The sequence below is a fragment of the Dromaius novaehollandiae genome, chromosome 22 (genome assembly GCF_036370855.1).
Source record: "Dromaius novaehollandiae isolate bDroNov1 chromosome 22, bDroNov1.hap1, whole genome shotgun sequence".
NCBI classification, from domain to species: domain Eukaryota; kingdom Metazoa; phylum Chordata; class Aves; order Casuariiformes; family Dromaiidae; genus Dromaius; species Dromaius novaehollandiae.
The window spans coordinates 9,620,221-9,631,435 of record NC_088119.1 but is presented as its reverse complement, the minus strand read 5'-3'; the positions used below and the strand labels follow the sequence as shown (position 1 = coordinate 9,631,435).

Sequence of the window (11,215 nt, the reverse complement as noted above, 5' to 3'; positions counted from 1 at the left end):
AGGAGAACAGGAGGCAGAGCCGGCGGCGGAGCCGGGGCGACGCGGAGGATGCTCGCGCGGCCCTAGGGGCGCCGGCCCCGCGGGGGCTCGGGGGGCGCCGGGCCCCTCTCCCGGCCATGGGGCTCCGGCTGTGGCCGCTGCTTTGCTGCTTGCACGTGGCGCTGCTCCGCGGTGGCAGCTCGCTGCGGCCGGCGGCCCCCAAAGCCAGGCCCCCCCCGGGCGGCGACTGGCCCCCGGCCTCGCCGCCCCCCTGGGCGCCGGAGCCGGACCCCGAGGGCTCGGCGGCGGCGCTGGCTTTCCTGCGCTCCGGCGACGCGCCGCGGCTCGCCCGCGCCAACTGCAGCCGACGCTTCGCGGCGGGGCCGGGGGGCGGCGGCGGGGGGGGCGGGGGGCCGCCGGCGGCGTTGCGGGCGGCTCTGCGGGGGGCTGCCGAGAGCCTGGCGCACGCCGCCAACTTCCTCAACATGCTGCTGCAGGCCAACGACATCCGCGAGGCCAGCCTGGCCGAGGACGCCGAGTGGTACCACGCGCTGGTGCGCGGCCTGGCCGCCGGCGAGCCCCGCGCCTACCGCGCCGTGCTGGCCTTCGACGCCCACCCGCTGGCCTCCAAGCCGCGCCTGGTGCTGCAGGCCACGCAGGAGAGCCCCGAGATCCTGCTGCAGGACCTCTCGGCCGCCGCCGCCGGGAACCTCAGCGGCGACGACGCCTGGCCGGACGCCCCGGAGCCGCCGCCGCCGCCGGGCTTTTCCCTGCGGAAGCGGCTCCTCCGCAACGACCTCCGCAGCCTGGAGACCCCCAAGTGGAGCCGGGGCGACGGCTACGTGGGCGACGCGGGCCACGTGCGCTGGTCGCCGCCTTTCCTCGAGTGCCGGGACGGCAAGTTCCTGCCCGCCTGGATGGTCTCGCTCTCCTCCCCCTTCTACGGGCTCAAGCCGGACCTCAGCCCCGAGCTCAAGTAAGGGCGGTTGGGGCCGGGGATGCCGCGTGCGCGTGCCGGGGCCGGGCTGGGGGCCCCGCCGGGCGCTGGGGTCCATCCGCGGCTGCCTCCCGGCACGGTGCGAGCAGGCCGCGTTTTGCCCCAAAGTCCCCATTTCTCGGGGTGCCAAACAGCGGCACCGAACCTTGGGTGCTCCCCCGAGCTCGGGGGCACGGTGCACCGGCACCGCGGGGACGTCCGCATCAGTGGTACCCAGGGCCGCGCAGATGCCGCGCGCCGCCCCATACACCAGCACCGATGCTTCGCTGCTGCTTCCCCGAAACGCCGGGGCGGCGGGAGGGCGGCGTGGGCCCCGGCGTGCCCTGGCGCTGAGCGGGACCCTCCGCGCAGGGGCATCGTGCGGCTGGACGTCAAGCTGCAGGACGTGCAGCTCGACCCGTGCGCCAGCGGCACGGGCTGGTTTGCCGACACGCACCGCTGCGACCTCAACAGCACGCAGGTACCGCCGAGCCCGCGCCGCCCCGACGCCGTGCAGAGCGCCCCGGAGCCGAGCGGCCCCCGGCCCCTGCGGCACCCCACCGCGCATCCCTCCCTGCCGGCTGAGCATTATCCTCCCGCCGGCTGCTCCATCTGCCTCGCTGAGCCGCTCGCGGTGCCCGTCGCGGCCCGCGGGGTTTATCGTGCAAATCCCCCTGCTCCGGCATGTGCGGCGGCGTGACCTGGCTCCTGGCACCGGCAGCGACACCGGGGACCCTGCGTGATGCCAACCTGGAGCCTTCCCCCCCCCCCCCCGGGCACCCTCAATTCAATAACACATTGAAATGCATTTTTGGAAGATGCCGGGAGAAGCACGGCTCACTGGCGGCTCTGCCCTTGCCTGCCCAGGGGGGCGAGAGGCTGCGACGCGGGGCAGCGCTTGCAAAATCCCCTTCCCCAGCAAAGGAGAAACCTCAGAGTTTCTCCTCCTGAAACTTTCCCTCCCAGCGCCCCGCAGGTCATTCCCGCCGGGAGGACGCGATTGCACGCCCTGACGCGCTCTGCGGAAAATAGCGGCACCCAGCAAGATCGGAGCGGAGACCCCTGCGCCCGGCCATCCCGCGGCGCTCCCGGCCCCGAGCCGGGGCCCTGCTGCCCCCCTTCCCCCTCCTCCCCTTTTCCGCCCCGCGCCGGCGCCGGGCCACGGCCGGTCGCCGGTGCCGGGGATTAGCGCGGCGGCCGCTCGCCCCGCTGCTGCCGTCACGGCGCAGCCGCTGGGCAGGATTAGTGCGCTTTGCTGCATTAGGGGCCCATTTAGGTTTTAGGGAGGGATTTGAGGGCCAGGCTTTGGCTTTTAATTCTTAAATGTTTAACCACTGCTTTGCAGGCGCTGCCGAGGGGTGGGGGGCGCGGGGCCCGGGGGGGGCCGGGGAGCCCTCGCCCAGACCTCTCTCCTTCAGTGTGTCCCCCAGGAGAGCCGCGGCTTCGTCCTGGGCAGCTACCTGTGCCGGTGCAAGCCGGGGTTTTACGGGGCCGCCGGGCAGCTCGGTGTGTCGGAGGCCGGGGGCCGGCTGGCGTGCCGACCGTGCCGGCCGGGCTGCACCGCCTGCGTGGACGACGCGCCCTGCCTCATCGAGGAGGACCGGGCGCTGCGGGCGGCCGTGCTCGCCTGCCAGGCCGCCTGCATGCTGGCCGTCTTCCTCTGCATGCTCGTCTCCTACCACTTCCGAAGGAGCAAGGCAAGGGCCGGGCGGCCGCGCCCCGGAGGATGCTCCGGGATGCTCTGGCCCTGTCGGGCTCCCGCTCGCCCTCACCCGCCCGCTTCCCTCCTCCCGCAGCGCATCCGGGCATCCGGAGTCGTCCTGCTGGAGACCATCCTCTTCGGCTCCCTCCTGCTCTACTTCCCCGTGAGTGTCCGGCCAGTCCCGCGTCCCCTCTCCCTCCTGCGGGATCTGCAGCGTCTGCCCTGGGGGGAAGCGAGAGCGGGAGCCTTTCCCAAAGGCGCTCGCTGCCGAGCCCGCCCGCCGCCCCCCAGGTGTTCATCCTGTACTTCAAGCCGAGCACCTTCCGCTGCATCGTCCTGCGCTGGGTGCGCGTGCTGGGCTTCGCCATCGTCTACGGCACCATCACCCTCAAGCTGCACAGGTGACCGGGCGCGGCGGCGGCACCGGGGCCCGGCCGAGCCCCCCGGGGTGCCGGGCTCACACCCCCCCCGCGCCGTGCAGGGTGCTGCAGGCGTTCCTGTGCCACTCGGCCCAGCGGGGGCCCTACCCGAGCAGCGGGCGGGTGCTGAAGCTGCTGGGGCTGATGCTGCTGCTGGCGCTGTGGTTCCTGGCGGCCTGGACCGGCGGGATGCTGGAGAACGCCGACAGGAGCATCCCGCTGGTGATCGGCGCCCAGACCGCCCGCGGCCTCCGCTTCCAGCTCTGCGGCCACGACCGCTGGGACTACATGATGGTGGTCGGTGAGCGCCCGCTCGGCCGCCGCGGTCCTTCCCGCGCGGCTCCTCTCGCCCCCGGCACCCCTCAGCCGCAGCGCCCGAACTCCCGTCCCGCAAAAGGGGACGCGGGGCGTTACTTTGCCCGGTGGCTTAATTCGCCTGCGGTGCCCAGGCGGGGTTGGGGCTCAGGAGCCTCATCCCGGAGCAAGGTAAATCAGCCGGCGGCACGAAGCTCGCCGGGCGAGGCCGTGCCGGAGGATGCTCCCGGCGGGGCCGGCTCCGGAGCTGGGGAGGGCACGCTCCGTGTTCACTGCAGCCGGCAGCAGGTTGCTCCGCGGGCGGCGGGGCAACATGGGAACGTGCCCGCGGCAGGGCGCCGGGGCCGGGCGCTCAGCGCGGTGCCGCCCGCTCTCCCCGCAGCCGAGATGCTGCTCCTGCTGTGGGGCAGCTCGCTGTGCTTCGCCACGCGCGCCGTGCCCTCGGCCTTCCACGAGCCCCGCTACCTGGGCGTCGCGCTGCACAACGAGCTCCTCGTCTCGGCCGCCTTCCACGTGGCCAGGTGAGGCGGGGGCGGCGCTGCCCGCGTCCCCCCCGGGAGTCCCGGCACGGGAAATACCCGCTGCCCGCGAGCGGAGGGATGCCCGTCGCTGCAGAGCCCCGGCAGCGCATCCCTGCGCCCGCCGGCCCCCCCGCTGCCCCCCGGCCCCCGCTGCCCGCCCTCGCCCTTTGCAGGTTCGCCCTGGTGCCCTCCCTGCACCCCGACTGGACCCTGCTGCTCTTCTTCGCGCACGCCCACGGCACCGTCACCATGACGCTGGTGCTGCTCTTCGTGCCCAAGGTAATGGGGGCGGCGGGGGCCGGGGGTGCTCGGGGGCAGCCGCCACGACCTGCCCCCAGGAGACCCTCGAAGCCAGGGGCAGCTCCTCGCATTTAAGTGCCGGGTGGATTTTTTTCCCCCTCCGCCCGTTTGCTCCAACCGTTTTTGCGCTCGTGCATCGCGCGGGGGGGACGGGGGCAGCGGGGCTGGGGTGCCCCGGCGCGGGGGGGCTGCCCCACGGCGAGCCGGCCCCGCTGCCCCCAGTTCCTGCACGCCGGGTCGCCGCTGCGCCAGGAGATCGCGGCCGAGGTCTACGAGGACGAGCTGGACATGCGGCGCTCGGGCTCCTGCCTCAACAGCATCGCCTCCGCCTGGAGCGAGCGCAGCCTCGACCCCGATGACATTCGGGTGGGTGGCACACTCAGGACCGTCTTTTGACGCTAGCTCTGCGGCCCCGCGCAGAGTAAGAGCTGCTTTCTGCAACCTTTCCCCGATGCAAACCGGGGGGGGGGAACGGGGCGGTGGGCACCGGGGTGGGGGAACCGCCCGGCCGCAGGGCTCACGGGTCCGAGCCGCCGCTCGGCACCGCTGTACGCGCTCTGCTCTCTCCCCGCGGCGCAGGAGGAGCTGAAGAAGCTCTACGCGCAGCTGGAAGCGCAGCGGGCGCGGCGCATGGCGGCCGACAACCCGCACCTGCCCAAGCGGCGCGGCTCCCGCCGCGGCCCGGCCTCCGTCCTGCGCCGCATCGCCGAGCTGCCCGCGGCCGGCGGCACCAGCCTGCGGCTGTGGGAGGGCAGCCGCCGCCGCCGCCGCACCGCTTCCCTGCGCAAGGTGCGCAGCGCCGAGGACGGCGCGCCGCGGCCCCGGGGCTCCCCGGCGAGGAAGACGGCGGCGGCGAAGGCTCCGGAGGCCTCCGACAGCGAGTCGCTGGAGGCCGCCCCGCTCGTCTGCAAGTCGGCCAGCGCCCACGAGCTGGCGGCCGACAAGCAGCCGCCGCCGCCGCTGCAGAAGTCGCTGAGCCTCGTCGCCGGCGCCCGGGACGAGGCGTTGCTGCTGGCCAGCCGGGCGGCGCGGCAGGACCCCCCCGGCGCCCCCCCGGGCCGCGCAGCCCCCACGGTGTCCCGCGGCGCCGGGGCTCCCGCCAGGGTGGCCGCCGGCTCCCCGTGCCGGGCCCCGGCGCGGCGGCGCGTTGCCTACGCGCCCATCAAGAGCGCCAGCGCCGACGGGGCCCCGCGGCCGGGGCGGGTGCGCGTAGCGGTGCGGAGGACCCCCCCGGCGCCCCCCGTGCGCCACCAGAGCCTGGCGCCGCCGCCGGGGCCCGGCGAGCTGCTCCGGGAGGAGCTGGCTGGCAGGGAGCGAGCGGCCTCCATGGTGCTGAGAGCGGAGGCCGCCGCGGAGGCCGGGGTTGGTCCCCGGGGAGCCTTGGTGCCTCCGGCAGCGAAGGGACCGTTAGTGAGGCAGGAGGCGGTTGCATCCCGGGAGGACGGGGGGGTCCCGCCGGGAAGGATGAGCCCCATCGGGAGGGACGAGCCCGCCCGGCCCCGGGAGCGCGCGGCGAGCCGGGAGGAGAGCGGCGGTGTGCCGGGGACGGGGCAGGCGCCGCCGACGCCGCCTTCGCCGGCCGCCCGGGAAACGTGGCCTCCGAAACCGGCGGGGCTGACGCGGAGGGAGACCGTGTGCCCCTGGGAGAGCCTGGAAGCGGAGCGGCTGGCGGGGACGCGGGGCACGCCGAGCCCCCTCGCGCCGGGCGCGGGCAGAGCCGGCAGCGGCGAGGGCAAGGCGGCCGACTTCTGCCCCTGGGACGCGGCGGAGGCTGCGCCGGAGGCAGAGAGGCCGGACCAAGGCGGGAGGGGCCTTTCCAAATGGGTCAAAATCCGGCCGAAATCGGTGGGCTTGCTGAGAGCGTGGGAGAGCGGGAGCGGGCGGCCGGCGGGCAGGCGGCCTTGGGGCAGCGCCAGCGCCGAGGCGACCGCAGCCAAAGCGGCTCCCAAAAGCCCCGAGCTGCCCAAAGTGGCCCCGAGGAGCCCCAGGAGCACCAAGGCTGCGCTTTGCCCCTGGGGAACCGAGAGCGGCGGAGCGGAAACCCGCCCCTGGGAAGCGAGCGCAGCCTCGTCCGACGCCGCAGGATCGAAAGGCGACGGAAGGGAAACCCGCGGAGCGGAGGGGGAAGCAGGCGCGGGAGACGCCGCCGAGCACCCGGGCACCGGCAGCAAGGCGGAGATCTGCCCCGGGGAGGCCAGCGAGGTCCGGCCGGGGAAAGAGGGGAGGAAGGGCAGGGAGAAGGGGAAGGACCCTGCGGACAAGCGCATCACGCGGCAGGCAGCCTTGGCCAGCCCGGCGACGTCCCTGGAGAAGGGGAGCAGCGAGCGGGAGGCCGTCTGCCCCTGGGAGAGCCCGGACCCGGGGGAGCCAGCTGCAAAACCCCGCGCCAGGGGCTGGGGGCTGCTCAGATCACCCTCGAGGGCGTCGCAGAGCGCGGAGAGCCCGAAGGCGGAGGTGTGCCCGTGGGAGACGCAGGAGCGCAAAGGCAGCGGGAGAGCAGAAATCTGCCCCTGGGAGAGCCCAGACCCGGGGGAGCCGGCTGCGAAACCCCGCGCCAGGGGCTGGGGGCTGCTCAAATCGCCCTCGAGGGCGTCACAGAGTGCAGAGAGCCCAAAAGCAGAGGTGTGCCTGGGGGAGACGCAGGAGCGCAAAGGCAGCGGCACAGCAGAAATCTGCCCCTGGGAGAGCCCGGACCCGGGGGAGCCGGCTGCGAAACCCCGCGCCAGGGGCTGGGGGCTGCTCAAATCGCCCTCGAGGGCGTCACAGAGTGCAGAGAGCCCAAAAGCAGAGGTGTGCCTGGGGGAGACGCAGGAGCGCAAAGGCAGCGGGAGAGCAGAAATCTGCCCCTGGGAGAGCCCGGGCGCGGAGGAGACGGCTGCAAAACCCCGCGCCAGGGGCTGGGGGCTGCTCAAATCCCCCTCGAGGGCGTCGCAGAGCGCGGAGAGCCCGAAGGCGGAGGTGTGCCCATGGGAGACGCAGGAGCACGAAGGCGGCTGCAGAGCAGAAATCTGCCCCTGGGAGGGAGCTGCACCTCCCTTGGCTCCAGGAAAAACAAAGCCGGTTCCCAGGGGGGCTTCGAAAGGGGACAAGCGCATCACGCGGCAGGCGGCCTTGGCCAGCCCGGAGAGGTCCCCGGAGAGGGGGAGCAGCGAGCGGGAGACCGTCTGCCCCTGGGAGAGCCTGGACCCGGGGGAGACGGCTGCAAAACCCCGCGCCAGGGGCTGGGGGCTGCTCAAATCGCCCTCGAGGGCGTCGCAGAGCGCGGAGAGCCCGAAGGCAGATGTGTGCCCGTGGGAGACGCAGGAGCGCGAAGGTGGCGGCAGAGCAGAAATCTGCCCTTGGGAGGCGGCTGCACCTCCATCGCCTAGAGAGAAATTAAGGCCGGCTAAAGATGGTCTGTCCCCGGGAAGCAAAAGCCCAAGCCCAATTCGAAGTGTTTTCAGAGAGACTGGAGGGAGCCGGTCTAAGGAGGAGAAAGGAAGCAGAGCGCGTGAGTCCGCCGGCCCCCGGGAGCGCACGGGCACAGAGGGCTCCTCCGCCGGGGACGGCGCGGAAAGAGCAGAGTGGCTGGAAGCCACTTCTGGGAAATCAGAGAGCGCTGGGAGCATCAAGGCCGAGGTCTGTCCTTGGGAGAGCCCGGACACGGAGGAGCTGGCTGCGAAACCCCACGCTGGGAGCCAGGGTCTGCCCAAAGCGCCCTCGAGGAAAGCAGAGGGCACGGAGAGCCGGCGGGCAGACATCTGCCCGTGGGAAACGGCGGGGGCCGATGCTGGCGTTAGAAGCGACGCCTGCCCCTGGGAAGGGCTGGGTGTCCCACCGGAGGGACCAGGCCAGGCGGCTCCCAGCAGGGCCGGGGCAGCAGGATCGGGCCATGCTGCAGCCACCTCGGCCCCGGCGGCATTCGGGAGCAGCCAGCGGGAGTCTGTCTGCCCCTGGGAGAGCCCGGGCGTGGGGGAGCCCTCCCAAAAAAACGGAGCGGGGAAAAGCCCCTGCGAGAAGTCCGAGATTGCGGAGAGCAGGAAGGCTGACGTCTGCCCCTGGGAAGCAGCGGAGCCCGAGGCCGCGGAGAAGGAAAGCGTCAAACCAGAAGCGCAGCCCCGGGGAGCAGTGCGAGCGGCTGAGCACAAGCCGCTGTGCCGCGTCCTGCCGGGCATCCAGCCCCCGCGGGGCCCGGGCCGAGGCAGCGGCCCCGGCGCAGCCGAGGTTTGTCCCTGGGAAGCGGAAGGGGCTCCCCCAGCCCCCCAGCAGCCCGGCCCGGACCCCAGCGAACCCTCGGCGGTGTGTCCGTGGGAGGCGGAGAGCGCGGAGCCCATCCCGGCCCGCCGCGGGCAGGGCACAGCCGGGGAGAGCCCCGGGGATGGAGGCAGCGGCGCGACCCGGAGCAACCCGGACGTCTGCCCCTGGGAGCAGGAGTAGCTGCCTCGGCCCGGGCGCAAGCCAGGTGCAGACACAGCTCTCGTGGACATGGAGGAAAGGCCTCAAGCCGAAGACTGCCTTGGCGAAGCCAGCAGCACGGCCACACTCCAGCTGAGCGCCAGCAGCTCCCCAGGGACCTGCACGGCAAGGGGAGCGTTAACGCTTTCCGCCTTCGGAGCACTCAAGCCAGGCAACAGCCTGCAGATGCCACCCACCACGTGTCCACGCTGGCCCGGCGTAGAGCCCTCTCCCCGAGCAGGGGAGCCACCCACCTTATCTCCCGCTCCTGGCTGAAGGCCGTGCCTCTACCCTCCGCCCCGAACACGGAGGGACTTGGGTCTCGCTCCCGTTTGCCGCTGCTCTGCCTGCCCTGTGGTAGAGGCTCCCTACGGGACCGCAACACGCCGTAAAATTCCACTTCTTTTCCTCAAAGAGCCACTGATGTTAGCAGCTGAGGGAAGAGGATGCACAGAGAAAACTCATGCTGGCAACCAAGTAGGCGATACGGAAACGGCACGACCATCGGTTTTGGCTGGCGATTCAGAGCCGATGGGAGCTGGCAGCACAGCAAGCCAGAGGCTGGGAGGCTCAGGCGTCACGTTCGCCATCACAAGCCAAGTGGAACCAGGGGAGAGTCAAACCAGGGCAGCAACAATGCAACTGGGAAGGGAAGAAAGCAGCTTTCCACATTCCTGCAGCCCAGCTGATCTCCCCCAGCACTGCTGTCATCTGCATTTCAAACCAGGATGATTTCTGTAATCGCAGCCAAAACTGGTCAGGCTCCAAAGCCTGGGATAAAAAGCTGCTGCTCCCAATCGGCCCCATGACAGGTTTTTGCTTCCCTGACTCAAAGGCATTCAATTTTAAGTGCCCTCTGAAGTTGCTGAGCCAGCCACAGCACTTTCACTTGTGCAAATCAAACCTTTCTGCTCTGTTTTGGTCCAACGATGCCAGCTCAGTGCTTGAACGCTGCCATTTGGCGATTTTCACCACCATCGCTGTTCCCAGCAGCCTCTGCCTATCCTTCATCCTGGGGGAATAAACTAACACGTGGGTCATTCCACTGCTCCGCTTTTAGAAACCTCTCCATTCAGAAAGGCTGAGATCGGCATTCCCCGTACTAACCTCATCTCTAACTTCACGGCACTGCTACGCTTCTAACTCTACAGCAGCTCAGCTGTAAAGGTGTTTGTCTTAACTAACAACGCCACTAACTTTTCAAAGCACCTTGTCCTTACTGCTTACTTCTTCACGTGTATGTGTGTGTGTGTGTGTGTATACGTATTCACCACCTGTGCAAACATGCCCAGAGCTCACCTTCCTGTATCGCAGCAGGCAGTTTGTTCCATCAACATTTCCACTAGCACCAGCAAGCCTTCACTTTTACAGCCCCTCTGCAGAAGTGCTCAAAGCTTTTATGATCCCACATTTTCTCCTGCTTTCTGTATTCACATTCCTTCTGGGGCAAAGATGCAAACAGATTCCCGTAAGACAGGGCAGATGCTGAGACCATGGAGGCACCACGCTCTCCAGAGCAGCACACGGGGCTCTGGGGTTGCAGCTACTCCAGCCCACCCGCCCGCAGGGTGCTCTCCCCCGTCCCAGCTCTTCTAAAAGGGGTGAATGTATTTCTTGCTCTCCGGTGTTGCATGGGTGGAGATGGAGCACTACAAGCGGAGAGCAGCACCTTGATCTCAGGACAGAGAGCGCTACGGAACCATTTTCCTCATCATAAAAAAACCAACCAAGCAAGCAGTGGGCTTCATGGGCATTAAAAAAAGAGACATCAGAAGCAGATGTTTCAGTTCTGTCCTTGATCTCTGCATGAGACTGGGACTCCGAGCTTGTCCTATCGTCCTTCTGTCATTTACTTCTTCTGTCCTTAGAAAGTGGCGTTGCTGTAGCATGCTGTCTATGATCTTCTTCAGTGCTGAATGTCAAGCAAGACCATCCACTTGTGTAAGAAAGTGTACACACAGAGAATAAAGAGTATTATCTACAGTGTGCACACTTACTGGCTGATTTATAGGGTGCGGGTAAGGTATCAAATATGGCTAAGGAAGAGGTACAACAGAACAACACAAAGCTGCAAGGCTGTAAAGGAACATCAGGAATAAAAGTGGTTTAGCTGCAGAGATTTGAATATTGGCAAAGGAGATGGGGAGCTATGCGCTGCTAGACTTAAAGGAAAGGCCATTCTTGCAGAAACCCCTGCCACGCCATCAGAAAGCATGCCCTTTTCATCAAGAGCCAGAAGAACCTTGTTTATATTTTATAGATCTTGGTTCTGGAGTCACATCCATACCTGCTCGTATGCTGCCTTAGTGACATCAGATTCAAACAAGGCAGCTACCACTAATTTATTTTAGTTCCTAGCCCAGCTCACATATGCTGGAAGTGAAAAGAGATTCAGTGCTCCAGCACATGAATAAAGCGTAGGCAGAAGGCTCAATATAGAAGGTTCTTTCAGAAAAGGCAGACAGATTGTGATACCCCTCTGGTTTCCAAAAAGATGAAAGGGATTCCACTGCTGGCTCCTCTTCTAACAGAGCATAAAGATGGTATTTTGCCCTTTCAAAAGAACATC

General features: G+C 68.5%; 1 protein-coding gene across 1 annotated transcript; it reads left to right on the top strand.

The window, feature by feature from the left end:
- The first annotated feature begins 449 nt into the window (after positions 1 to 449).
- On the top strand, positions 450 to 8,628 carry GPR179 (G protein-coupled receptor 179). The gene is made up of 10 exons (XM_064524505.1): positions 450 to 955; positions 1,328 to 1,436; positions 2,374 to 2,652; positions 2,752 to 2,820; positions 2,949 to 3,058; positions 3,139 to 3,377; positions 3,774 to 3,912; positions 4,086 to 4,191; positions 4,435 to 4,578; positions 4,792 to 8,628. The coding sequence occupies exons 1-10, from the start codon at positions 465 to 467 to the stop codon at positions 8,626 to 8,628; spliced, it is 5,523 nt and encodes a 1,840-aa protein (XP_064380575.1). The 5' UTR covers positions 450 to 464.
- The last annotated feature ends 2,587 nt before the right edge of the window (positions 8,629 to 11,215 follow it).

Excerpts from the sequence above, each read along its gene's own strand:
- GPR179 (XM_064524505.1), top strand. The coding sequence starts at position 465 with ATGCTGCTGCAGGCCAACGACATCCGCGAGGCCAGCCTGGCCGAGGAC. Across the intron at positions 956-1,327 it reads GACCTCAGCCCCGAGCTCAA|GGGCATCGTGCGGCTGGACG; the intron begins GTAAGGGCGGTT and ends CCCTCCGCGCAG. Across the intron at positions 3,913-4,085 it reads GCCGCCTTCCACGTGGCCAG|GTTCGCCCTGGTGCCCTCCC; the intron begins GTGAGGCGGGGG and ends CGCCCTTTGCAG.